The sequence below is a fragment of the Falco cherrug genome, chromosome 4 (assembly GCF_023634085.1).
Source record: "Falco cherrug isolate bFalChe1 chromosome 4, bFalChe1.pri, whole genome shotgun sequence".
In the NCBI taxonomy this organism is placed as follows: domain Eukaryota; kingdom Metazoa; phylum Chordata; class Aves; order Falconiformes; family Falconidae; genus Falco; species Falco cherrug.
The window spans coordinates 18,327,368-18,352,925 of record NC_073700.1 but is presented as its reverse complement, the minus strand read 5'-3'; the positions used below and the strand labels follow the sequence as shown (position 1 = coordinate 18,352,925).

The 25,558-nt window shown below is 42.6% G+C and overlaps 1 protein-coding gene across 9 annotated transcripts in view; it reads left to right on the top strand.

Annotated features, from left to right (window-relative positions):
• TAFA4 (TAFA chemokine like family member 4) overlaps positions 1-25,558 on the top strand; it is a 93,785-nt gene that overhangs the window by 23,700 nt on the left and 44,527 nt on the right. For 6 of the 9 annotated variants that reach the window (XM_027806600.2, XM_005432643.4, XM_055710167.1 and 3 more), the window contains exons 2-3: positions 14,002-14,137; positions 17,233-17,348. In XM_027806600.2, coding sequence (XP_027662401.1) covers positions 14,058-14,137; positions 17,233-17,348 — 196 coding nt within the window. In that variant the 5' untranslated portion in view covers positions 14,002-14,057. Of the gene's footprint in view, positions 1-1,501; positions 1,612-14,001; positions 14,138-17,232; positions 17,349-25,558 lie in introns of all 9 variants that reach the window. The other 3 variants (XM_027806580.2, XM_027806585.2, XM_055710169.1) reach the window with 1 other exon arrangement.

Sequence of the window (25,558 nt, the reverse complement as noted above, 5' to 3'; positions counted from 1 at the left end):
AGCAACGAATAGGAGCCAGCGTTTTTTGTTCAGAAGAGGAAGACTGCCAGAATCAAAGATGTAAATAAGAGCCAAGAAAAATTAGTTGCAAAGCTCTCAAGTCTGGTTTGTCTTCATTTTTATTACGTGCTCAGCAGATCTTAGAGATGTTTTAAGAAAGAAAAATCCTGCTCCTTGTGTGAATTCAGCTGGAACTTACCCATTCACAGTGGAGATACTGATACTGGTCTGCTGTGCCAGGGGAGCAACCTCAGGATTTTTGCTTTCGCTCTGAAACATATTCAGACAGAATATGGCCATGGTTCTGTGCTTTGGGACGGGTGGGCAACCTGGTCTGGTGGAAGGTGTCCCTGCCCATGGCACGGGGGTTGGAACTAGATGATCTTTAAGGTCCCTTCCAACCCACACCCTTCTAGGATTCTCTAACCTACAGCTGTGTCTAGACTGTTGCAATGGAGCTTAAGCCAGGCTTGAGCGCCATATTCAGAGAGCTCTGCTGACTTTGCTTACTTAGATCCTGGCACAGAGCAACAATGACAATGCCCGCTGCCTCCTCAGTGCAACACTCCTGCTTCTAGCCTGAATGCTGACACATGGTGCGTGGGTCTTGGCTCTGCACATGAGAGTCAGCCTGCTCTTGATCTCTCCCCGCACTTGTGGGGCTCTGCTGGAAGAGGACGCACTGTCATTGAATGATCTATTTGACCCTAAATCCTCCTGAGTGGAGAACAGGAACCTTCAAAAAGTAATACCTTCCTATTAGGGTGACTATCATGGGAATATTCTATTACTAAATTAGAAATTGTTCATATTCTTGAAGACTAGATATTGAGACCTTCAGGTAAAAGAGGTAATAGATTATTTATGCAATACTGCTATTCTTGGGTAATAAGTTGGATAGTACTATTGCAAACAGAAATATTTAGGAAATCTTGTACAATTGAGTATTCAAAAAGGACAAAACCGTGGTTTAAGAAACCAGCTGTGTTTGGCTGGAGTGCAAAAATAATTTAAAATTATAAACCACACCCTCCTCCAGCCATTTGTTCTGTTTTATGCAGCGGTGTCCGTACACCAAGTGAGTTATACTGTCTTTCTGACATACAGATGCTACAAGAAACATCATACTCACAAATACCTCCTCAAAATTGTACAATCCGAATGAAGCTGAACAGATAAATTCCCAAGTATTCATTCTGTTTACTCAAAGCCATCAACTCAGAAAAAGAGAAAGGACAAACAGGGTAAAATAAGGGTGGTTACACTCTCTAGAAAATGTCCTTTGGGTGCTTACCGAACAGCATCCGTGAGCAGAGAAGGGAATTTTGGCAGTGTCTGTGAATTTTGGGGGAGGATAAAGGTGGGCAGGACTTCATCCCTGGTGGAAATCCAAGGTATTTGACTAAATTGGCAGTAGATAGCTATGTGAAAACAAGGGGGGTTTACCTCGTGCAAGGTGCAGCTCTAAATTAAAAGTCTGTATCTTTCTTTTTGGATGCAGTGGTACCCTCTGGTGAGTGAAGGTTTGGTTACCTGCAGCCTCTCTTGCTAATCTTGGCTTGTCATTTGCGAGGAAGGGGATTCACTTGGAGAGGGGAAAATATAAATCCAGTAAGTGATTTTTTCCATATCCATTTTTTTTATAAGCATTGCTGCTTTACATTTAATTAGTGATCAGTATTAAAGTAAAAGACCTAACGAATTCCTGCTATAGTCCCTAAGATGTAGTACATTTTTAACAATAGCAGTTTTTACTCTAAAACAGTTCTGTGACTATCTTTGCTAATGGCCTTCTTTCAGTTTGTGTGGTTGTCTTGCCTATGGCCAGGCTATGGAAATGCTTTGTGCAACAACCCTAAAATTCGAAAAAATGATGCAATCACTCCATAGACCTCTTTAAAAAGGTATCTCGCAGTGCAGGAAACTCGGATGGGAACAGTTAAAGTGAGAGAGTTTCACTTCTGTGTTCTAGTTTATGAATCTTTAAAGAGACACTAGTAGGTGAAATGGGTCTAACAGTGATCAATTTACAAGAAGAATCCCTTTTTAAAGTAAATCACAATTCATCTCCAATGGGCAATTGAAAAAAAAAAATAAAAAGATAGAGCACTGGGGTCCTGGTGAGGGAGTACGTAATTAGCTCAGCCCCTTACATAGTCTTTAGGTATTGGTCCCTTAGAATCCATAACCCCGTCTGTTCTGTTTTTTACAGTCCATTAAACTTTCATTCAGTTAGCTCTTACTGGATCTGAGAACATGTATCTGACTGATGCCTACCACCAAGAAGGGCGTCCTTTCTTGGCTTTGAGGACAGGTTCCCTGCAATGCTGTAACAAAAAAGCATGCCTGTCCCCCAGTCTCTTACCAAAGGCTGCTTGCTGCTTAACTGCTCCTACAGCAGAAGTACACACAGGACATTGCCTGGTCTCCACCCTGAAAGGCAAATATCTGTGGAGTAGCAGTTCAACAACAGGAGCGCGACAGCAGCTGGGACCTAGCGAAGGGCTCATGATTATCTTGCTTCCCGGCAAGGAGGGTGCATTGGAGTTACAACCAGCTTACTGGTAAAGGTGTGTGTGGCAATAGGGTGGAGGTGAATGAGGCATATTGAGGGTATACTTTCATGGGATTACTGGTGGGAAAAACTTCTGGAAATTATATGTGAGATGGAGGGTCTCTGTTTAGTTGTCTATCTGAAATAACGGAAAGGTAGTATCTGCTGTTGCTAATTCTAGTCTGATTGAAATTTGGAGGCTGCTCTTGTTATTGTACTTAAGCTAGAGTACTGTTACCTCCAGGACAGTGTTCACTGTTCATTTACTAAAAAATGGAAAAAAATGTATTGTGGGGATCTGAAAGACAAGATTCTGTGAATAGTCAGAGATCAGAAAAATGGAAGACTCCTGCAATTTGTTTCCTTAAAAAAAATATCTATAATTCAGCAGGAATAACTGAGTGTCCACCCCAGGTGGCTGGAAATGTTGGTTCTTACTCAGATGCCAATATCCGTAACATCATACAGGCTTAGGAAGCACAACCCAGAGAAGGAGAAAGGGCAGTTATTTTCTTTAGCTCTGCCGTTGTGAGCATGACTGCAGACAAATTATACTTGGTGGAGGTGAGGGGAAACAGCTGCCAATATGGGACTAAACCTGGAGGATGTGGTAAAAGGACAGTGCTCTGGGAAACAGAAGGTGGAGAAAACCTTCGGAGAAAGATTTGGAAGGGGGCAAGCAGGGCAGTGGTGGCTGTGACAAGGTGTATGAATCAGCACTCAGATTGGTGGGTGACTATCTGTGGCAGCCTTTGTAGAAAAATGTGAAGTACGGTTCAGTTTTTCATGTCTTGTTTCCCCACCTCTCTGGCAAACAGTATCTTATTGTTAGAGTGAACTAAATGTGCCACCAAGTTAACTTTTTTTGTGAAGTTTAAGATTATTTTTTTCCCATAAAGTCCCAGTTTCCTCGATGAAAATAATTGGAGGACATTTTTCTTTTCTGTTTTCTAATTATTTTTAAGAGAGTTAATAGCTCTCTAGTGGTGATGGAAGCTGATTAAAAGCTGATTGTTGTCTACCCTGAAAATAAACAATCAACAATTTATTACTTTCAACAGATCTCACATCTTTAAGGCAATCATAATTGCCATCAAGTGAGGCAGGGAAAGTGGTGAGAATCTCATATTTCATTTCCAACCCTGAGCATTTCAAAGCACAACCAAAATTATGCCACTTACCTCCCCCCAGCTCCTCCCATCAATCACGCACATGGTTATGTGATCATGAAGTGGCTTGTTCATGAATGAAGGGACAATAGAAAACCAAAAATCCATCCTAGGCAGATTGGGAACTGAAAGCCTGAAGTTCAGCCTTCTTTGTGAAAAATATATTATTAATTTTTTTTAAACAAATAGTTTCTAGCTTTAGCCATGAAGAGGTCATGCTGTTACTCGTTCAAAGTCTGGATGTGGTGTTACTTTAGAGTAACTGATTGAGCCTCTTGTATGGAAATTTGTTACTACTTCAGCTGTGACAGGTGCTGGAAGGAGGACCCTCTGACAATTCAGGTGCTTGAGAGGGAAATACCGTGCTGACACCTTCTCTTACTGTTTCTGAAGAGCATTTCTTAGCTTGCTGTGGCTGCTGCTGTCCTGCCTTGGCAGTGGAGGGACAGGAAAGTGTCTGGCTACGACTATTCTCTTTACCAATCCCTCAGCACCTTTTGAGGTTTGCTCCTTTTTCATTGCAACGGTATCCAAAGCTCCACCTGGCTTCCTCATGCCTGTGAAGGGATGAAAACAGCATCCAGTAGATTACTAGATTATTAATCCGCTTTAAATGGCGAGACCTTTTCTCACCGTTGATTAATATGTAACTCAGGTGGGGTCTCTTTCCTTGCCTGCCAGCCATTCTCTTGATGCTCACACATATGCTGCTGCCAGGCAGATGAACTTCCCAGAGGAGATGCAGTGCAAACAAGAAACAGAGAGGGCTGAGAAGGAACAGGGAAGAAGGCTTGAAGGATTAGGCTGAAAGAGGAAAGGATGAAGGAAATCCATTCTGGAGGTGAGGAGGCAAAATGTAATTTATAGGACTTCTGAAATTCTATCACATTGGGGCATGCAGTAGCTACTGCTGCTGGAAATGAAAGTATCTGAGCGTGTTACCTTATTAAGCAGTCATATTGGATTCTGGAATTCTTCTGGTTACAAAGAGAAAGACACGGGCCTACAGGAGAGAGACAGAGTCACTCCATGTATATATTAGTGGTCTGCTGGGGCAGCCAAACCAGCTAGGGCATCGTGCTACGCATCACACATGATACATCTTTCTGAGATCTGTCCAGTTTTTAAATTCACTTTTTCTTCTGGCAATGTAATATTGATTCCAGGGCCGCAGGACCAATGGCTCAGGAGATAATTAACAGATCTATCTGATATTCTTCTTCTTCTTGACTCAGTAGTAGGCTGCTGTCAGGAATTGGAAAACCTTATATGACTCCTGGTACCTGAAGAGCACAATACAAACGGTGTATAGCTACAGCCTCACTCAGGTCTCAAACTCAAACCCAGCTGTGCCATGCCTGTACTGTGGTGCCCCAGTTAGCTCCAAACAAGCAGATGCTGCTCTATGGTACAATGTTGAGCAGAGATCAGAGTTTAGGACTGAAGACCAGTGCCGGCTCATGCTGGGGTAGGAATTAAGTTATGCCTAGTTCAGACAGTGCCGTGTACAGCACAGATGCACTGTGGGATGGTCAGTATTTCTGCTCCGCATGATGTTGCCAAACCATAGAAAAGCAAATACCACTCTGAGACTGGTTCTGAATATGCTTTTGTTCATTTAACTAGAATCAAGACTGAACAAGATTGGGTTCTCCTTTAAAGTGCAATTGTTTATTGACCCAGCTCCAAGTCTTCGTGCCGTACAAATGCCTTGCTAGTTTATTAGCAGTATTTTGCCTCTGTCATTTGGTTACAGAAAATAAGGAATGATTTTTACACTTTTTTTCTTTTTAGTAGTAGTTCCTGAACTGATAGGTCAGGAATTTGGTTCTGGAATTTTCTTATTCAGTAGAGCAATGATTTTCTAAAATAACTTGAGAAGTCTCCGATAAGCAAACAATGTTCTCTAACATTGAGTAAAAGCTTGTCCCATAGCAGCAAAGTGAACTGACAAAACAAGGTCAAGAAGTTGGGTTATAGCGCTTTGGTCTGTGCCTCTCTCCTCCTCTGCAAGTTTGTGCTTCACTATTGCCACCAGAGGTTCTATATGCTAGGGATAGAATTTTCAACCAATCCCAAGCTGACTGTGTTATCTTTGTACAAAAATGGGAATATCAAAAATGTAACCTTTCAATTTGCTAGTAATTATCCTACATGCTACCCTGAGACTGACAGAGAGAACAGAGATAGCACACCACAAGATATTTTGCTATTGGCTTACGTAGTTGATAACACAGGTGATAAAGATGTGCATTCAGCCTGTAATTACACTTCTGGAAATTTAGTGCTCTATTTATGAAATACTTTTCCTTAGAATCTTTTAACAATTAGCTAACGAGTCCCAAGTGGAACAATTATCCCATATACCCAGACAGTTGGGATTCTTCATCAGCTAATGTGCACCCACTGCTCATAAAGCATGTCTGTGTTCTAAAAGCAAAACCAGCCATTCTGTGCTTTCTTCTTGGAGTGTTTCATGACTTGAAACAAAAGCAGAGACCAGATTACACAGAAATGGGCAGCCCCTGTTGCAGTCAGGTCCTAATATGGTTTGGAGAAGGATGAGTGGACACGCTCTATTTACTGTGAATAAGGTGTTTGGGGGAATAACGAGAGAATGTAGTATTCTAATGCAGTAGAATCAGAAAGAACCAAATTTGATTGCATAGGGACCCTGAGAACCACCAGAAAGATTTCTGAATATAATACGAGCTGACCCTGTCTGCTTGAAAAAAAATCAATATGTGCAGGAGCTATTTTCAGTTTCTTTTTTGCCACAATTTTCCTCCACTAACCTCTGTCTTGATGACTGTCTGTGGTCAGGGTTCTGAGGATGACACTGTGAACAGTGACTATTTACCTCACATTTATATTCCAGTGCTTTTTTGCTCCAAGGTATAAAGGAGATGTAGTCCTGTTACAGACCCTGAGCAAACATTTAATCCAGCCCTATGGATGGAGAAGGGAGCCTTGACGCCATCCCATATGTGTTCAGCAAATTAAAAAACCAAACACTTCCACTGAAGCAGGCTCCATGAGTTTTTTGAGCTGCTTGTGCCACTATTTTCCCATACTTAGATACAGAAACTTTCTCTTCATGCACACACTAAATTATCTTTGCAGGCACTTTATTTTTATGCTTTCTGCAGTAGCTACAGAGAACCACTTCTTTAAATCATGCCCTTCTTTAAAGCAAGACTCTTCAAGGAGACAGCATGTCTCCTATAAACTCTTTTCTTGACTAAACAAACACAGCTATTTCAACTTTTCTACTGCTGGCTCTTGCTGAATCTCCTGATTTTCATGTTATTTCCTTGGGATTGCCTCTTGTTCTTAATTTGAATGGTCACCCATAGTAAGTGGTCATCTGCTTCTTGCACGTGAGCCCTGGGCTGGCCACCAGGCACCTGGTACAGGCCTGGGACTTCCCAGGGCTTTATCCAGAGGCACAAACTGATGAGGTCCCCTTCTCCATCCCTTCCCACATTTCATGAACCACGAGAGCAATCTCTGCAAAATAACCTGCCAGCTCACCTGGGTCCCTGGTGAGTGTGAAGGAAGATGATTGACCTGCTCTATAGCAGGTCTGTTATCTCTTCCTTCCATGGAAGAAAGGAAATTCCTCCGGCAATCCAGGATATAGAAAACACTGTCTTATTGCTCAAGATAATCTATGCAACAACTTTAATGCTCTGCTACCTGTCAGGCAAAGTTTACAGCAAGAGAAAACACGTTTGCTGTGTCTGAAACATCCTGCTGAAGAGATTTCCTTCTAAGACCTTTCTCTCCACTTTTGGTGTGCTGCATGCTTTACGTGAGTACTGCTCTGCTCCTGGGAGCTCAGCTGGGAGTGAAGCAGGGCACTGTCTCTGCTCTGCCTCCTCTTTGAACAGGGTTGAAGCAATTCCTGCGCTGCCTTGAACACAGTGCTTAAGTCTGCCCATCTCTTAAGCAGGCCATAGGCCACGGGGTGGGGAAGATGTTGAGCTGTAGTGAGGGACTGAAAGAACCTGGATAATCGCAATGAAGAATTCTCTCTGGTAAATGTAGTTGAAAGAATTGAAATGCTGGGCTGTAATGAGGACATATCCTGTGTTGTCTGTCCAAATTGGGAAGTCTGCAGCCTTGAAAATGAAACTGTGATGGCAACACATAGCTCTTCAGGAGTTTAATCTGGCAGAAGGGTTCTTTGTGGGGTGGTGATGAATAATAAAAAATGCTGTATGGAGAAAAGGGTCTGTTTTGCCCCTACTTTACAGCTAGAATAACTGTACTCTCTAAGCAGTCCTGTTGGTCTTGGTGGACTTTTTGCTGGAGGGAAGATGAGAGCTCACTTTGAGTGGAGAGAACAGATTCCAAGACGTTTTCCTTAAGATTCCATTTCTAAAAGATTCTATTTCATTTAGATGGTAGTCTCATCCACAGACATTATACTTTTGGACTGCAAGTGATCAGTTATTTGTGCCAGCTTAACTCATATGCTTCATTTACAAGACTACTTCTTACCACATAAATACACTTGAAAGCTGGTCCCCAGAATGTGTGCTGGAGTTAGTGTGTATGAGGAAGCTACTGTTCCCTTGCCTCAGGGGGACCTGAACTAGCCCCCTGTAGTATGCGTTCCGTCAGGTTCTGAGTAGACACCTGACTTGTTCTGTCTCAGCAGAGGAGGAAACAGCTTTGATTTCAAACTCCTTCTTACACTCTCTGAACTTGGGGTCTTGCAGTCCTCTAGTTCTCACCTTCAGTCCTTTGCTTGAATTTGTTTTTTGATTCTGTGCACTGCTGTTGCTGCATCTGTGTGACCTGAGCTCCATTGGATTAAACTTGGAGGCCACAAACTCTCACTTAAAACAAGTCCAACTGAAAAAGGCTTTCCAACAGAGCATCCACTCAACTCGGCATTCTCACTGTGGCATAATTAACTGAGGAAGGCTACAGTGACTGGGGAGAAAATTAGGGTGGCTCAGGCATATTTTGCAGTCCTCCCAGCACATGCTCTTAATGTGCCCACAACAAAGGTAAGGTTTCCTCTCATCTTTAAAGGAGACAGTGAAGATAGATATGCCTTAGAGAACTCCAAATGCTGGTGAAGACAGACACATTTCCCCCTAACACACGGTACATAGGATGTCTGTCTGTGTGTGCATGGTTTGGCTGCTGGCGTGGTCGATACCTCATGCTATGTGGATATAGTTAAGAGTTCAGTTCTTCCTTCTTAGGAGGCTGTGGGTTTTATTTACTTTAGCTCTCACCGGCATTGTTTTCTTTTCCTCCCCAGCTCCCCCGGTTGCTGTTAAGTGAGGTTTTGCAATATTCCTGTGGAAAGAGCTGACGAGTGGTGACAGACTGAGCTGCCGCCAGCCGTGCTGCTGTCGTAAATGGGATGTGATGTCGTAAACAAGCACTTCAAATATTGTGGGTCAAGTGTGTTGGGGCCTGAGAAGTGCTGGAGGGAGGGCTGCTGCCATTGCCCCATGGCTTTTAGGGTACATTCCTGGCTTGCTTAAAGTGAGGAAGCCGCTTATAGTTTGCTGCCTCCTCGTTTAGTTCATTTTCTCGCCATCTGAACAGCCCTTTTGCTTCAGTTTGTCCCGTGGAGCTTGTGGCTGGAGCTCCCTCCATGATACCTGTGGGGCAGCAGACACAGCAGAAAACTTGACGTAGACTTTGGAAGTAAAAGCTAGAGGAGGCGTGCCTGAGAGAGGTTTTGCTTTCTTGCACTGTGAGGTTAGTCTTCTGTTACTACGCCCATAACTCTGTGTCCTTCTTGTAGTCCCTTTTGCCTGGCGTACATGTTGATCGGTGTGAGTAGAGTAATGACGGGCAGAATTAAGGCCTCTAAAGACCCGGCACATCCCTGTGCGATGTGCCAGCTGGGAGAACAAGCAGAATATATCAGGCGGTACAAGCTGGAGGGTGCGGCGTGCAAAGTGAGGTTAATTAACTGTTGGAGTAACTTAGCTGTGGTGAATTTACTGCCTCTTGAAGGCTTGAGATCCAGCTTGGGTTGCCTGACCTGATGCAGAGGTCTCTGGGTGAGGGCCCAGGGGCTAAATCCAGAAGGAATTCCCGTTATTTCCCTGTGGCCGGCCCGTCTGAGGGGCTCGGGGGACCCCGGGGAGCAGGCCTGGGCTGTGGGGTGGCGTGGGAGGCCTCCAGGCCCCCTGCCCCCCCTCTGAGGGGAGGGTGAGTGGAGGAATCCTGTGACAGCAACGTGTTAATATGATTAATGACAAAGCTTAATTTGCACAGACAGTTCATTTTCGCGCAAAGGAGCACTTGCAAATTAGAGGCTTTGCGGCAGGCAGGGGGCCTGGGGGGGGGCTTTCTCTGAGGGCCAGGATGGCTCCGGCTGGTAACAATGAGCGGGGTTCGGCGGAGCCATTTGCGCCCGTTGTACGGATGGGATTTAATGAGATTTCCGAGTAATGACAAAAGTTGGAAGTGTTTAATAGCTGACCGCTGAATTATGCATGCGGGCTGGCCCGGGGACAGCTGCGGCGGGCGGCCGCTAGGGGGCAGCAGCGCCACGCCGCAGGGCAGGAGGCCGCCTGTGGGGAGCGGGGCCCGCCCCCCCGCGGCTCCATGTCGCCCCTCAGCCCGCTTCAGCGCCACCAAAAGCAGCGCTGTCCCGCAGCGACAGGGCCGTTGCCCCCCAAGGCAGCCTGGGGGGCCCAGGCCGGGCCGAGGAGCTGCCACTTTTCGGGGTCTCCTTGCCCCGAGGGGCTGCAACTGCTCCCCAGCCTGCGGGCCTGGGGGCGCGCTGCCTCGGTGGGACAGGGGCCTTTGGAGGGGCATGGCGAAATGTATGGCGAAATGTATGGTGAGATGTATGGCGTGTTTATAGCCCTTTGGCCCTGCGACGGGCGGGCAGTGTAGGTTAGCCGCTGTGTAACAGGTGCAGCTGGCCAAGCCCTGGCACTTTTCTTGATTTTTGTCTCTGTTTCCCCTCAAACAGCGGCACGTTTTGAGCACACACAGTGACCGGAGCAGGTCCCGTGTCATCCCCACCACCCACCCCTAAGAAATTCCAGCCGTTGCCCTGTTTTCCCTTGGTTCGTTATTCTGCAGTAATCAGAGTTTTGCAGGGCTGACGGGGATTTAAACCCTCAGCTGGCAAATCACCCTGTAAATCACGAGGCACCGAACTCGCTTCTTCCTTACCAGTCGCTTTACTGAAGAGGAGCCCTTTAAGGGATACCCTGTATTTTAAGTGAGGAATTGTTGAGAGTAGGGAAATTAAGGCCTTTTAAATATTTAATGGACAGAGTTTTTCTCAATTATTTAATAGCTTATTATAAAAGATGGCGTAAAATGGGTTAGTAATTTATTCGCTACAGAAAGTAGCCGTAAGAAGTATTTTACAACATGTAAATATTGGTAGGAAAAGTACCTAATTTAAAATGCTATCTTATTCCATCTGTCAAACGAGTTATGCAGCGCCCATACAATTTTCAAATAACTTTAGACTTTTATTGACCTTTATTGTTTCTGCTCTTGAAATGCTCCTGTGGCGTAGGGAAATGCTGTTGATACGTGTTTTCCTGGAGTGTGGAGGCACAGAGGACATACTGTGCTGTGACTGAGCTGCAACAGGCCCGACTGCTGCCGTTCCCTTCGGATACCAGAACCCACAGCCTTAGTTTGGGCTCATGGATGCCCTAAATACTGACACAGGAGAGTGGTGTAGCCTCTGGGACAACTAATGTGCAAAGCAGGAGTTGTTCATGGCCAGCCCATGCATAAATACTGAGAGCAGAGCCCTTCCCCTCTTCCTCCCTTTTTTTTTTCTTTTTTTTTTTTTCCTATAGCTTTGCTCAGAGATGGAGGTGGGGTTTTGGTTGCCTCCTGGCTAGAGCTTATTGTATAAAAATGACCCTTTCTTTATAAGACTGCTTTCCTTGGGTAACTTCTGTTCAAATCCCTCTTGTGTAAATTAACCCTGGTGCACTGAACTCAAGGACTCCATCCACAAAACTCCAGTTGTCAGACATACTGGCACTTCTTGCAAGGTGATGCTGATTTTTGTTCCATTTAAAGTGGCACTCAGTTTGCTCGCAGGTGGCCAGTGGGGGGGCTGGTGCCTTCTCATGGGAGCAGCTGCCCTCACTGGCCCCGCTGCCCCAGTACAGCTCCCGGCACAGAAGGTCAGGAGTGGTTTGTTTGTGCAGCCTGCAAATAAGCAGTTCTGCTTTCCAAAGTAACGCTGCTCCCTGTGACAAGGCAGGGACCAGCAGTAAAACCACCAATGGCAAAATAAGCACAAACCATGGTTTCACTATGAGAATCCTGGAATTCCTTTTACTGTTATTAACCAAGTGGGCCTCTTACTTCTGTTCTGAACTGCCTTCTTTATGGACAAAAACCAGCTGAACCTCAGACTTAAGATGGCACTGTAGGAGTTTGCTTTATATTTCCCTTAAACAACCCTATTTTCTTAAGAAATATTGCTGCCTGGAAGGCATCAGGAAGCCCCAAGATACGCTGGTGGCTGTATCATCTGCCACTTTTGCTGTATCCATTTAATTAGAATGAGTTAGCATAATCAATACTTGTCTTTTACCGGTTTTTAACATGTGTTTACAGAACAGGTTACTCTAAAGTCAGTACTTACCTGTAGATGCATCTACCCAATTTTTTTTTTTCCTCTCTAATAAAAATTATGGAACAGATAAGCACTAAAACCTGAGTTATTGTATTGCAATATTGATTTCTACAACAGCATTTTAAGAATATATTTACCTATCTATCCTTATATGAAATGAGTAAAAATGTACCACACAACCATTTCAGTCATTCATTTCAGTCATTCAATACTATATTGAAAAGCCTGTTTGTTTGCTTTTTCTCAATAGGCCTTTTGAGGCACACTGGCTTTTTTATTAATTTTTTTTTTTAATGTGTGTTTGTGCAAGAAAGGATTAATGCAGGATGGTAGTGCTTTGTCTTAAGCCATCCCTTTGCCCTCATTTTGTTTGAATTAGAACTGCTGCGTGGTGATTTTGGCTCACTCTGAAACTCTCCACATTGCAAAGCGAAGACAGAGTAAAATATGGTTACTTATAGATTACTGGCCTGATACCTCTTTAATTTCAGCAATTACTCTATCTTCTCATGGTGTCCTAAAGAGAATGGAGCTGTTACAGCCGGGCTGGATGGAGCTTTGAGCAACCTCATCTAGTGTAAGGTGTCCCTATCCATGGTGGGAGGGTTGGAACTAGATGATCTTTAAAGTCCCTTCCCATGCAAACCATTCTATGATTCTTTCAGTGTATTGAGCCAGGGGCTTTCCTGTCCTAAGCTTCTGTAAGGTGTCTGCCTATGTGCTTTTATGACCCCAGAGATGCTTGCCCTCTGATGTGACAGTGTAGTTTTGTGTTTCTTAAAAGCAAATTTCTAATTGATCAAAAGAAGATTGAAATGCAAAGAGCGGTGGGGAAGATGAGAAGAGGTTACTGTGATCACTCCGTAGGTGAAGACTGTGTTGTTATTACTCTCACAAGTTGCACTGTGTTGTGTTTTCAATAGCAGAAGATCAAGTTAGACCCAGGGATAGAAGTGAGAGAACAAATAAAAACAATAAAAGCAAAGAGACTCAAATGTCTATGAAATAGAGTGTTTGAGCTCGTTATTCTGTGGAACATGTGCCACTACTGCTGCAAAGGGGTCTCCATACAGTGATTTCAAAGTGTAACTTCTGGGTATAGGTGGGCTGGATGTGAGACGTGATGCTGGAAGTAAGTGGAGCCAAAAGTGTCAGCGGGTGCTATAATGCGTTGATTACACAGAAACGATCCTATGGATGTGACCCTACAGATCCTCTGCTCCTGGGGCAGCCAGCCTCCAAGGGGTTTGGCCAAATCTTTATGAAAGATCTTCCCCTGTCTGTGATAGTCTCTGGTGCAAACTATTGGAGGTTTCACGTAATCATATGGAAATCTGTTTGCACTATGGTGGGGTCTTAAACCTTATAGCTTTCTCAGGGGCTGGGTGGTGAGAGCGCACGTGGTTATAAGGACACTAAGCTGCGCACATTATGTTTGTAATTTCTAGTATAGTGAACTCTGCCTTTGGTTAACATAATGATATTTCAGAGCTGCCTTATCACAGTTTCTCTGTGTTCTTGGAAACAAGTGAAAAGAGCGATATGACTGCTGCCTTTTGCCTTGGATTGCACTGTAGATGGCACTGTGAAACAATGATTTTGCTAACAAAGCTCTATTTCACAGCTCCATTCCAGACATTAATTGCAGTGTAATATGGCTTTCTTTCTAGGTCCCCAAAGCGAAGGAAAAATTCTGAAATGCAGAAAGGCTTATTTGCTGCCGCAAATGGGAGTCTGGAATAACTATGAAAAACACACTGAAATAATTGTGTTTGACTGGAACAAAATTCTTGCAAAGTCCCCAAGGTAAGAGCACTTTTTATCTTTCAAATGACACTGAAGATTTGCTGTGCTGGTTAGCAACAATATCCACTTGAATCCAACAGAGAATGAAGGCTTGACATTTCTGAAAGCGGCAGCCCACTGACGCTGAAGGGCTAAGCACCCCTTGCTGCATCTGTCTGCCAAATTTCATTTTTTCCCTGCCTTTTTAAAGATCCTCTTGTATTTCTTTATATTAGCAGGCTGGAGACTTGTGTCCTGTCTACTTGCAAGGCAGACTAAAGTCTGCAGATGTTGTATCGTTTTAATGGTACTGGATGCTTTTAGCAGCCCTTCAGTTTGGATATTACTGAGTTGATGCTTTGTAGTGATACACTTATTCCTGGGCTTGAATATACTTACAAAGGGCTAAGGTTATCCTTATTAACCTGATGAAACCTGGTTTTGCAATCCCTGTCTAATATCAGGGCCATGGCTTCAAAAAAGAGTCAAATTCAAATCTGGGAAAGCTTTTGAGGTCAGCGCACAATCATTTCCACCGAGACCGGCTTTGCTCCTGTACTGGGAATGGTGGGAACACCTAGGTTCACTTAGGTGCTGAAATTGCAGCTGTTGAGGATGTGGTGCTTGATTTGAGACTATTCATTCGTCCATTCATACCAGAAATGGCATGTTCAAAATGTCCGATCAGTGGTATTTAATTCCAAGGGTTAAATCCTGCTTTCAGTCTTACTTCAGGAAACCTGAAGGAAGGTCCCTGTCATGGTACTACAGCATGGCACTAGAACTGAGGTCTCCGCTGGTACTTGGGTCAGATTCCTGTGTTCATTTAGAGCAACAGAGGGATGGTATCGTGAGATGAGCAGATGGTGACTTCCTGTTTAGCAGTAAGTGGTGCACGAGGTGTAAGCTGTGTGTTTCTCATGGAGAGAGAAAGAAAGCTAAGGTTAAATATTCAGGTCTCTCCTCAAGAAAATTACGTTCAGTTACCTGGGGAAGATTTGGGTCCCTAAAATCTGAAGTGGCACGTTGATTTCAGAGCTTACTGGGCAGTTTCCTTAGGCTAATACTGGATCAACAACAACAATAACATTTATGCTGGTTTCACAGTGACTCAATCCCATTAGCTGCAGTAGCATGATGTGTTTCAGCTGGGTGCAAGAGGTGAATTAGGTCCATGCTTGTCAGCTGAAGTATAATGTTCTGAATTAGCCTTAGAGTGCTCCATAAGAGGGTGCACGTAGGGTAGTCAAGGACCAGTGATGTCTTTATCTTCTGGACTTGATTCATGCTTACAGAAGACTTCTATTTTATGCTGCAAAAGAGCCTTAGTGTGTTTCTTCCAGTACTGGTTCGTTTGCTTTCAGGGTGGCAACATGTTGTGCTTCAGACACAGCACCTTCGTAAAGCAATGAAAGGTACCTTTTTGCCAAATCAATCCTTAAAATGTGCCTTCTTTACATGTAACTTTTTTTTCTTAACTCTGTAGGCATGGTGAGTTATTTTTTAGCAATATTTGTGTAGCTTTTGTAAAAAAGTTTGTAGGATGGAGTAAAGTCTACAAGGGCGGTTGAAGGTGCTGGGTATTTTCACCAATGTATTTTTTTCTCAAGTGTAAAGTAGTGTTTTTTACTAAACTAGATGTACATTCATCAGGCTTTTGGTCTCTTAACTTTTTATATTAATATTTATATTAATAAGTGCATTTGTGATTTGTTTGGGCTTTACAAACATTCCCATTCATACATAATGAGAGAACAACATTGTTTTGTGATGTGTAAAAGGGAAAATTATGCAAGCTTTTTTAAATGAGAAAACATGGCATCTGTTTTGGTTTCATTTGTAGATGGTTATCAAATTTAATACAGGATCCAAGTGCTTCACCTGGCTTTGACAGTAGAGCTGTCAAAGGCATGAGTTGTTTTGTTTTTAAACTCTCAGGGTATTCAGGGTAACTTGAATATTGGGTTAGCTGAATAGTCTCAGGTATTTTAAAGATATACAGATAAACAAATTATTTATGAAATACTTGGAAGAATCAGAACTGGAATCTGCAGGGGAAAGAAGTTCTCAAAGGACTTCTTGGTGCGTGTAAGCACGCTTATGATAGTCTTGCCCAAATCCCAGCGTGCTGATTAACTTCAGACTAACATCACTGCTATGAAAGCAGTATTTAGTTCAATTTATGCAAATCTATAAATTGCCTTTAATTAATTTGATGTATTCCTGCTTACAGCATTTGCTGAAAGTGTGGAACATTGTATCTAAGGGTTCAACTGCATAATGCCCATTTATGTGTCGCATGAGTAATAAATCATCATAACTGAGTTTAAGAAAATTATTAGATTACCTTTCTATATGATGAATGGCATAACATAAGCTATTGAGGGATTTAATTGTACATATTTGCAGCAAAATTACTGAGGATTTGTGGTCTTAGTTCTAACAGTAACATGAGTAAGGCTAACAATATCCGCTTCCTTTAAAACAAATGTTTTCTGAAATGCAGTTTCTAACACCCTGGTAGAGCAGTGAGCCCTCCCCTGTTTGACTGAGGTGCTGGCTTCACGAGTGTTTAACCTGCAACAAACACTGATCTCCAGGAAAGCCAGCAGATGTTGTGTGCTTGGGAGATCCAGCCAATTCACATCATGGCTACGTGGGAGCTGGTAGCTTTAGCGAATGTGTCCCGAGAAGTATTAAGTAAAAGGGACATTTTTTGGTGATGTTTCTATACTTTTAAGGCAAGTGTAGTTTAAAAATCGTAGCACAACTTATGTGTATTTAAATTTGAGTGTGGATGGATCTTAATCCAAAAAAAAAAAAAAATCCCCACCTCGTATCTCAGATACATAGAGATGTATTGCATTCATAATGTGCTGTTATAAATAGGTGTTTGTGGGTAATATGACGTGTGGTAGCCATTGCATTGCTTCTAATTATAAAACATGCTTAACAAAGAATTGATCCCATGAATATGATTTTGCCAGTGTTGTCTTGTAATAAGCCATATTAGTTATTCTTCATCACTTTTTCAGCTTTTCCTTCACCACATAATTTTTATGTTTTTCCCTACTCACATTGTTCTTTCACTCAACTGCCTCCTTTTCTGCCTCCAGGATGAGATTCTGTGCCAAATCAATGCTTCTATCTGACTGGCTCTTTCTGGTCTATGTGTTAATGGTCTGCTGTAAATTGTTGTCCGCCTCTAGCCACCATCCCCGGGGGCACACAGGTAGGAACTTTTAAACTCATTAAGTGCTACTGAGACCAATGAATACTACTTGCAGAATGTTAGACCCCACTTTTTAGCAATGGATAATTGATGAGGCTGTTGACAGCGTATCATAATCAGTGCAATGGCTTAAAAATTCAACAACAACAAGAAAAAAAAAAAGAGTTATTGTAAATATTCATGGTATTTATCTAATAATTTTAAGTAACTGAAGCTTACGGTACAGTTTTTGCAGTGACTTCATGACTGCTAGGACTTTGGGATTTGTTTGTGTCATTTTGCTTTATCCTTATCCAAAGATATTCTGAAATGTATCTTTATCTTCTCCCTCTTAATCCAGTTGTTATCAAGAGACTTTACGACGGTATCATTTGCTTTGGTGGGCAATAAATCAAAGCTCTCAGACTTGTGTTAGCCAATTCTTACACTAAGTGACACAAATACTGAACTGTGGTTTAGTTCATTTTCTTCTTTTCCCAACTTGCATAGTGAGGCAAACAAAGACTCTGCATTTAAGAGGTTGCACTATTGTAGTAGGGTATATCTACCAGGCACAATGTAGTATCTTATTAGAAATGACAGAAGTATCTCAGAACAAGCTGGAGTGGCTTCATGAAGAGATACCAGACTGGATCTTTGAAGCAACATCTCTGTTAGGATCATACAGGCACATCAGCTTGAAAGCAGAAAGAAATACAGATGTACTAATGCTAATGCAAAGATATCAGTGCAAGTCCTAAAAGTGGCTAGCTAAATTAGCCCTATGTCACCTTGGATCCCAGAAGAGAGACGTAAGTTAACAAAATACCACCTGTGAGCTCTGCTTTTTAGGATAGGTAGCCTGGCTGCAGCAATGATGAGATGACTGCATTCTCAGTACCATAGTTAGCTTCATTCTGGCTTGGGGATTTCTGCAAGTGTTGCTATTTGTGATGTAGTGTCAGTCTTAAATTAATTGCGATGCCTTAAATACAGATGTAATGTTCTTAGCTCTGAGCTAGACTGTTAGCATCCACTTCAGCTCAGCACTAGGAAGCGGGGATGTGTTTGTTCAAGGCTCCATCCTCCAGATGAGACAACCTATTGATCTCTTTCCTGGCTGCTTCTGGTGACTGTCTAGGTAGGAGCTGAAGGTTCCGCATGTGCTTGCCAGAATCTCTTCCATCCTGGCAAGCAGGACTGACTGTGACCTGCATGTAGCTGCAGTGTCTCTCTACATGCTACTAGCACATCAGCAGTGTGCGTATCTTAAGAGCTACACAAACCACCTCCTTGCCTTACCCCATCACCATCTCTGTGTTCCCTGGTGCTGTGCAGCACTCGTATGTGTTTGCCATAAAACTTTGCAGGTAGCTGTTAAGGAAACTAGTTGAATCCCTTTAATGAGGAAGGGGATCTATGCACGATGACAAGTTAATTAAGCCCTCTTGACCTTTCCTGTAAACAAATGGTGCTTAGCAGAGTATTTCAGAGCTGACTATGCAACAAAACCTGGAGAACAACCTTCTGCAGCTTTTCTAATTCAGGGAAGAGTCTTGTACAAAGAAATGTTATTTTTGTTTTTAAAGATGCGCTTTGCATCCATACCTAAGGGAAATACCTGTAATAAGACAGTAGTGATTCTGTATTGTGGGCTTGTATGATGGACGCTTATTATGTGTTATGTAAATTATGACAATCTTTTTAACATAACATTTCAGAATGCTTGACTGCATGCTTTTAATTGATAACAAGAGTTCTTTCCCTGGTATCAAAGAGGTCCTGTAAAACACAATCAGGCTGCTCGACTGTTCAGCAGATTTGTGCACCGGGCTTTCTCCGGTAGGCTAAAGAAAGGTTCTGCTCTTCATGGATAGTTTGGTCAAATTATGGAGCTCTTTTTCAAATAAAGACCCTTGAAGCTGGAACCTTCATGCAACTTTTTAGACTATGGTGTCATATTCTTCCCCAGACCTGTGTTTCTCTTAAGTGTACACTGAAGTGATCCCCATCCCGCTTTATAATTCCATGTAGCAGATGAAACAGTCACCCCATTTTTTATTCTTCAACTCCCTGTGTCTGACACATAGCACCATGGAGCATTTAGATGGCTTGGTGGGCTCTCCTCAAGAGGCCTGCATCTCCTAGCCTCATCTTAACTTTGCTGTTTGATACAGTCCCTAGATTAATCTTCTAACATATAATCAGATCTGATATGATGGAATATGATATGTGAACAAGGCAATGCCTTGTTCATCAGGAAAGCAAATAATTTAGCGCTTTTAGTGTAGCCTGTTTTGTGGAAAACAAATAATTAGCCTCATTTGTTTAATCCAAATTAGCGTGTTCTTGGATGGCAATTGAGATAAAATTTTTGCAGTCAATAGACAACATTAACGTTTTTCAAAGTAAAATGTTCTGAAGCACATTAGAGAGATGAATTCAAGCTTTGGGTTTGGCAAAGGCTTTGTCTGGTGTCCATTAGGTTGAGCAGCTGTAACTTGACAGTGTACTGTGGTGGGAAATACGTGCTGTTGGTAAGACATGAGGTGCCTAGCCTGGGATGCTTTAGGAGGAGCTGCTTTTCAATAACATGTTGCGTCTGGTCCCAAAAATCGGCATGTTTCAAGCTACGTACTTGACACCTCTAGTTGCTTTGAAAAAATGCTTGCTCATTAAAGCTAACGAAGTTTATTAACCAAGAGCAGACAATAGAATTTAAGATGAAAAGTGGGAATCGACTTTTGTCTTTTCAAAATACTGCCATTTTTAAGGAGCCTAATTCAGGAAAAGACAATTATTGACTTTGGTCATGTTAGATGATGCCTGAAAGAATGATGTCCGACAGCTGTCTCTGCAGTATTCAGACAGGAACAGAGACTAGATCTTTAAGGACCCAATAACAGTCCTGTTTCTGAAAAGTGGGGTAGAATGCCATTGAGCAGTCTCTGTGACAGGAAGGGCCTCTTCACTGTAATAAATTGTAAGACAGACCTGGTTCTTTCTTTTGTTCTGCAAAATATTTACCAGCATCAAATAACCGTTGGTGGAGAAAGAGACTGTTCAATCTAGCGAGCCAATCCTGCCATTGCTTTGAAGCAGTTTGGATCTTCAGTCCAGCTCGGAGGCTGCAGCCTATTTTTCATTTCAACACTGTAATTGCTTTGACTGCCAGAGTTAACTAGGCAAAAGGTAGAGGAGAACTGTTCCTTCTCATTACCATTAGATCACTGAAGATGCTGCTTATGCAGATTATTTCAGCAGGTTCCCTGTAATCTATGTAGAGAAGACACATCACAATATTCATCTGGCTTCATTGCTCTGAATTACCCTTCTGAAGAGTTTGTCTTTTGCACTGACAATAGCTGAGGGAATCATAAGCACCAAACTTACTATAGCTATTTAAAATTGGGCAGTATTTCAAGCTCCTAGAGTACCTAACTGATACTGATATAACTATCAATTCCATGCTGTGCTCATGAAGTAGATACATTTAGTACCAGAAAAGATTTGTTTCCACCTCACTGCTATAAGTCAGGATCCACAAATGATCAAACATTGAAAAGACATTTCCTCAGGTCACCTCATGTAGGGGCTGGACTTGCAGACCATTAATTGGTAAAGCCAGCTGTGCAGTTTCTGTCATGAATTACCAGTGCAGTTTGGCTTTTTTGAGACTGCTGTGTTTTATTTTTATATGATGATGCTCACCTAAAGTGCTTCTGGCCTCCTTCTGTGTGCTGAAGGGCCTAGATTTTTGGAAACTCCGTTATTATTAATATGTCCAGAATCCATGTTTAATGAATATCTGTAGCTTAAAGCGAGGCCAAATTTGTCTCTAAATTGTCTTACTCGGTTCACATTTTCTCTTTTCTTTGTGATTTCAAGTGAAGGCTTCAATGGTAGCCCTAATGATTTGCTTGCTTACCACACCTGTGGGATGATGCAGATCGTAGGGATACATCACTGTCTGTGTGCGCAATGGGACATCTTTGTCTTCTAGCCAACTGGAGGAATAAGTAGCAACTTCTTTTCATGGAGTTTACTCCTTGTTGCACTGCAGATGGTTTTAGTGACAGGGTTGTCAGAGGTTAAATGAGAGAAGTCGTCTTAAAAATGGCGGTGGCAAGCAAATATGCATGACTGGTAGAGACTGTGAGATGGGTTCAGGAGGGAATCATCACCAGCCTGAGCTCTTGTAGACTCTACATCTTTGCTTAGTGAAATCCAGCTGAAAATTTATAAGCTGCTGCCTAGCATCTTAGATGTGATCTACAGCAACCAGAATGCTGTCCTAGCTGGTTTTCAGAGGACCAGTGATTTCCATCACGAGTGAAAGACAAGCTTCTTTTGTAGACTCTGCTGAGCAGGGCCTGAACTGGGCAAGCCTTGAGATAATTTTCTGGGATTCCACAAGTGTTCTCCTCTGTTTTCTTCTGACTGATGTTTGAAGAGGGAGAGACATGTATGGAAAGGCTTGGTTTGTGTAGGAGCAGTCTGAGTGAGTAATACAGCAGTATGCTTGATGCAGAAGACAAAGGCTCTCCTCATTGCTGTTCCATTTCTGCCCTTGCTGTGGGTCACGGAAAGCTGTCTTTTTCCGAATGTGTCTGTCTCTTCTTTTTTTTTGTTTGTCTTTGGTTGCTCTTGGAAGATGTGCTGGTCTAACCTATCAGTGGGATGGTCAAAGTCACTTGTTTATTACAGAAACAGACCTCCTGTCATTTGGTATTATATGTACGTGGACATGATGCAAAGATCAGCCCTTGATGGACAGACCTGCTGAAGGCAATACAGAGGGTATATGTTGGACTAGGTGCTGAAAAATTCTTTTCTGTGTCCCAAACAGCAAAGTCAAGTTAGTACCTTGGAGGAGTGGACAAATCCTCCTTCAAAACCTAGCGACCACTCTAGCGCACTGGGAGAGTGCACACTTCATTACCCTCTATTAGGTAGCAAGGGAGGAAGAGCAGCCTGCCATAGGTAAAGCCATTGTGAGTTGTCAGTGTGGGGTGTGTTATCAGTAAAGCAGGCATCAGGTGAAGAAGAAATGAACATTAGCATTCATCTGAAGGATGAATAAAGGATTTGGTGATGCTGTTGTGTTGGATTTAGGGGCTGAGTGGCAAGAAGGCATAAATGATACTGGGGAGATCCCAGCAGAAGGTTGCTCCTTTATGCGTGAAATAGCAATCCGTGTGTTGAGGCATGTATCACACATTGTTTTGGTCTGCAGGACCCTCTAAGCCTGCTTTTTAAAAAACTCTGAATGTGGAATTTCACCGTCAGCTGGAATTCAGACCTGTTAATAAAAGACTCTTGATGATGCTTTTGGTTTCAGACAGTCTGGTAGCAGACTGGATTGTTCCACATAGATTGCAGGTTTTCACAACTTCAAGGTCTTTGTGGACAGAATCCTGTCCTCATTGGACTCAGAGGAAAAAATCCTCCCTGGCACAGGCTCCAGGACTTAAGTCTACATCTGCTTAAGTGAAGGCTGCGTGTCTGAAAAGCGCAGCTTTGTATTAGAAATATTGCTGCTTTCAAGGAAAGAGGGAACACCCACGCTTCTTATTCTCCCCTTATTTTTGGGTCTGAGCATCGTTCTGCAGTGCTGTTGGGTTGCCACGGGCACAGTTCCCAGTTCCACGAGAGGGCCCTGCAAGGCAGCGAAAGGCTCTCTAGTGCACAGCAGTAGGCAGGCACCATGCTTGCTTTCTTGTGAGTTAAATCCTAACTGTGCATTTTACTAATTAGAATTACGAGTCCTTTGTATTTCAGTGGGTCAGACATGGTTAGTGCACAATAAGCTTTAGCCCTTTGTTCTATTTAACTCCTTTTACGTCTTAATGTTTTATTCAGTGTGCTATTTATGTGTTTTATTATCCAGCTTCTAAATATAGGGTAGCTACAATATACATCCCTGGCTGTAATCTCTTGAAGTAATAAGGTAGGGAAAGCAATTCAGTTGAGCAATAGGTTCCCTTTAAGACAAAAAGGAGCAGAGTTCACTGTGTGAAGTTGGCTGGTATATTTATTTTTGAGAATAAAATAGAGGAAGAAGCACTTCTTATTTTCTCACAAACCACTCCCCGCCCCCCCCCCCCCCCCCCCCCCCCCCCCCCCGGCAATGTGAACTTTTAATATATATGACAGATTTTGACAACTATTTTGATTTGGATGCATAGCTATGTTACCACTAAGGAGCTATTCAGTGTTAATTTAGTCTTTTATAAGGTAAAATGTAACTCCTGGTATTGTTTTCCATGAATGCATGCTTTAGCTACATGGAATGTGATTATATATGAAAAGATTTGCGTATTCGGGGAGTCAAGGAGGGAATAATACAGGCAAACTGGTAAATGTATGGGTTTTGTGTATCATATTTCATTGTGTTTTAAAAGGCTGGGGTGGGGGGTGGGGGTGGGGGAGAAGTTCTGTAACAAAAAACCCACAAAGTCTCATCTAACACACAAATGCCAAGTCCAGTGTATCAATCTGTATGGCAGGAGGCTGAAACCAAGCTCTTCCCTGCAACATCAAAGTGACTTTATTTTAAAGCCATTGGGGAAACCTTGTGAAAATACTGTCTTTATTTTATTCATTTTACATTGACAGCATCATTTTTTATATGGCTACAGTCTGCATAACTGATAATCTTCATATTGCATTGACCAAAACTCTAACCAAGAAAGCTTTCTTTGTTCTTTGTCTTTTTTTAAGCTACTTCTCTGAAACTTAGAACTTATAAATTATTATAGTGCAAATGGGCAGGCTTGTGCTAATTTGAGGAGGAGGAAATGCTTGGATAAGTGAGAATCTACAAATCGGGTGGAAAGCATCTTGTCCTCAGTGTTCATTTGGGTGAGGTGATGCAACAGAAAGTGGAACACATTCTACTCAGGAGCTCTGCTCTGGGTTTACATGGAGGTCAACACACTGAGTCCTTGGGAGGATGGATGTTTGAGTGATGAAGGCAATAGATTGAAATGTAAAGGACTTGCATTGAATTCCTTGCTCTGAAATGATTAAAAGACCTGCCTAAGATGAAGTCCTGACCCCACCGAAGTGGGAGTTTGCGATTCTTCTGTGATTTAGTTTCCAGCCTGCTCCGGATACGTCATACGGTTTTTGGTCCCAGCAGGAAAGTTAGACTTCATAGTTATGATTTTATTAACGCTTAAGCCAGTCATTCTTACAGAATTCATCATTGAGTGTTTTGCAAATCACTGCCATTTTCAGGGATGGAAATTGCTTTAGGGCCTGTTCTGCTATCGATTGACTTGTCTGTGTTTACTGCATAGGCTGCATTGCCACAGCCTTAAAATTACATTAATTGTGATAGCAGCACAGAGCCTGACCCAAACTTAAATTCCAGTTTTAATGTAATTGTAAGGCCTTGTGCTACTGGAGAGTTTCATCCCAAATGGGTGACTGCACAGGCTTGAGTGAAAATCCCTGGAAATGGACAGCCGCTTCTGTTGATTTGGTGATTTAGAATTAGTGTCTATTTTTGTCTGTGCTACCAGGTGAAGGGAGATTCAGAAGCAGGCTAGGACATGCTGACCCTCTATGCTGCCTTCCATTTGCCCATGGTTTTGGCAGTAGGTGGGTACAAAATATTCACCCTGTATTTAAGAACAGGAAATTGGTTGTCATACCTGGCTGTAGCATCAAACATGCCTCATCCACTCAGACTGCATGAATAAGTGCTCAGCTCTGCTTTCATGCCAAGCATGGTATTTTCCTCTGCTAGAGTGCTGCCCCTCACTGTTTGTTTGAAAGTTTATGGTGTTGATGCATCTGGTTTCAAGGGCATGCTTGAGCAAGCGTTTCTTCTTGGAAACTAGAAAATGTTTAATTAATGATGGAAAAGAACCTGGAGACAGATTATTATTATTTTTTTTTTAACTACCATTTCAGTGTTTCGTTGGCAGAGCACCTCCAGATTGCTGCTGATAGCCCTTTGCTGCAGCTGTTTGTTTTTCAGTGTTTGGCAGCATTCTTGCATTCATTCCTTCAGGAGAGTGACAACTGGTAGAGGACAATGGATTCTAAATCTGGAGATTAAAGATGTCTTGTAGGGTTCAGCAGGGTAATCTCTCCTCATCAGACCGGAGATGCTATCCATCAGCACAAGAGTGGAGGCTACATCTGACATTCATTATCTTCCAGGGTAGCAATCTTTAATAATACCCTCCAAATGACAGAAGTTATGAGTGGAAAATTCT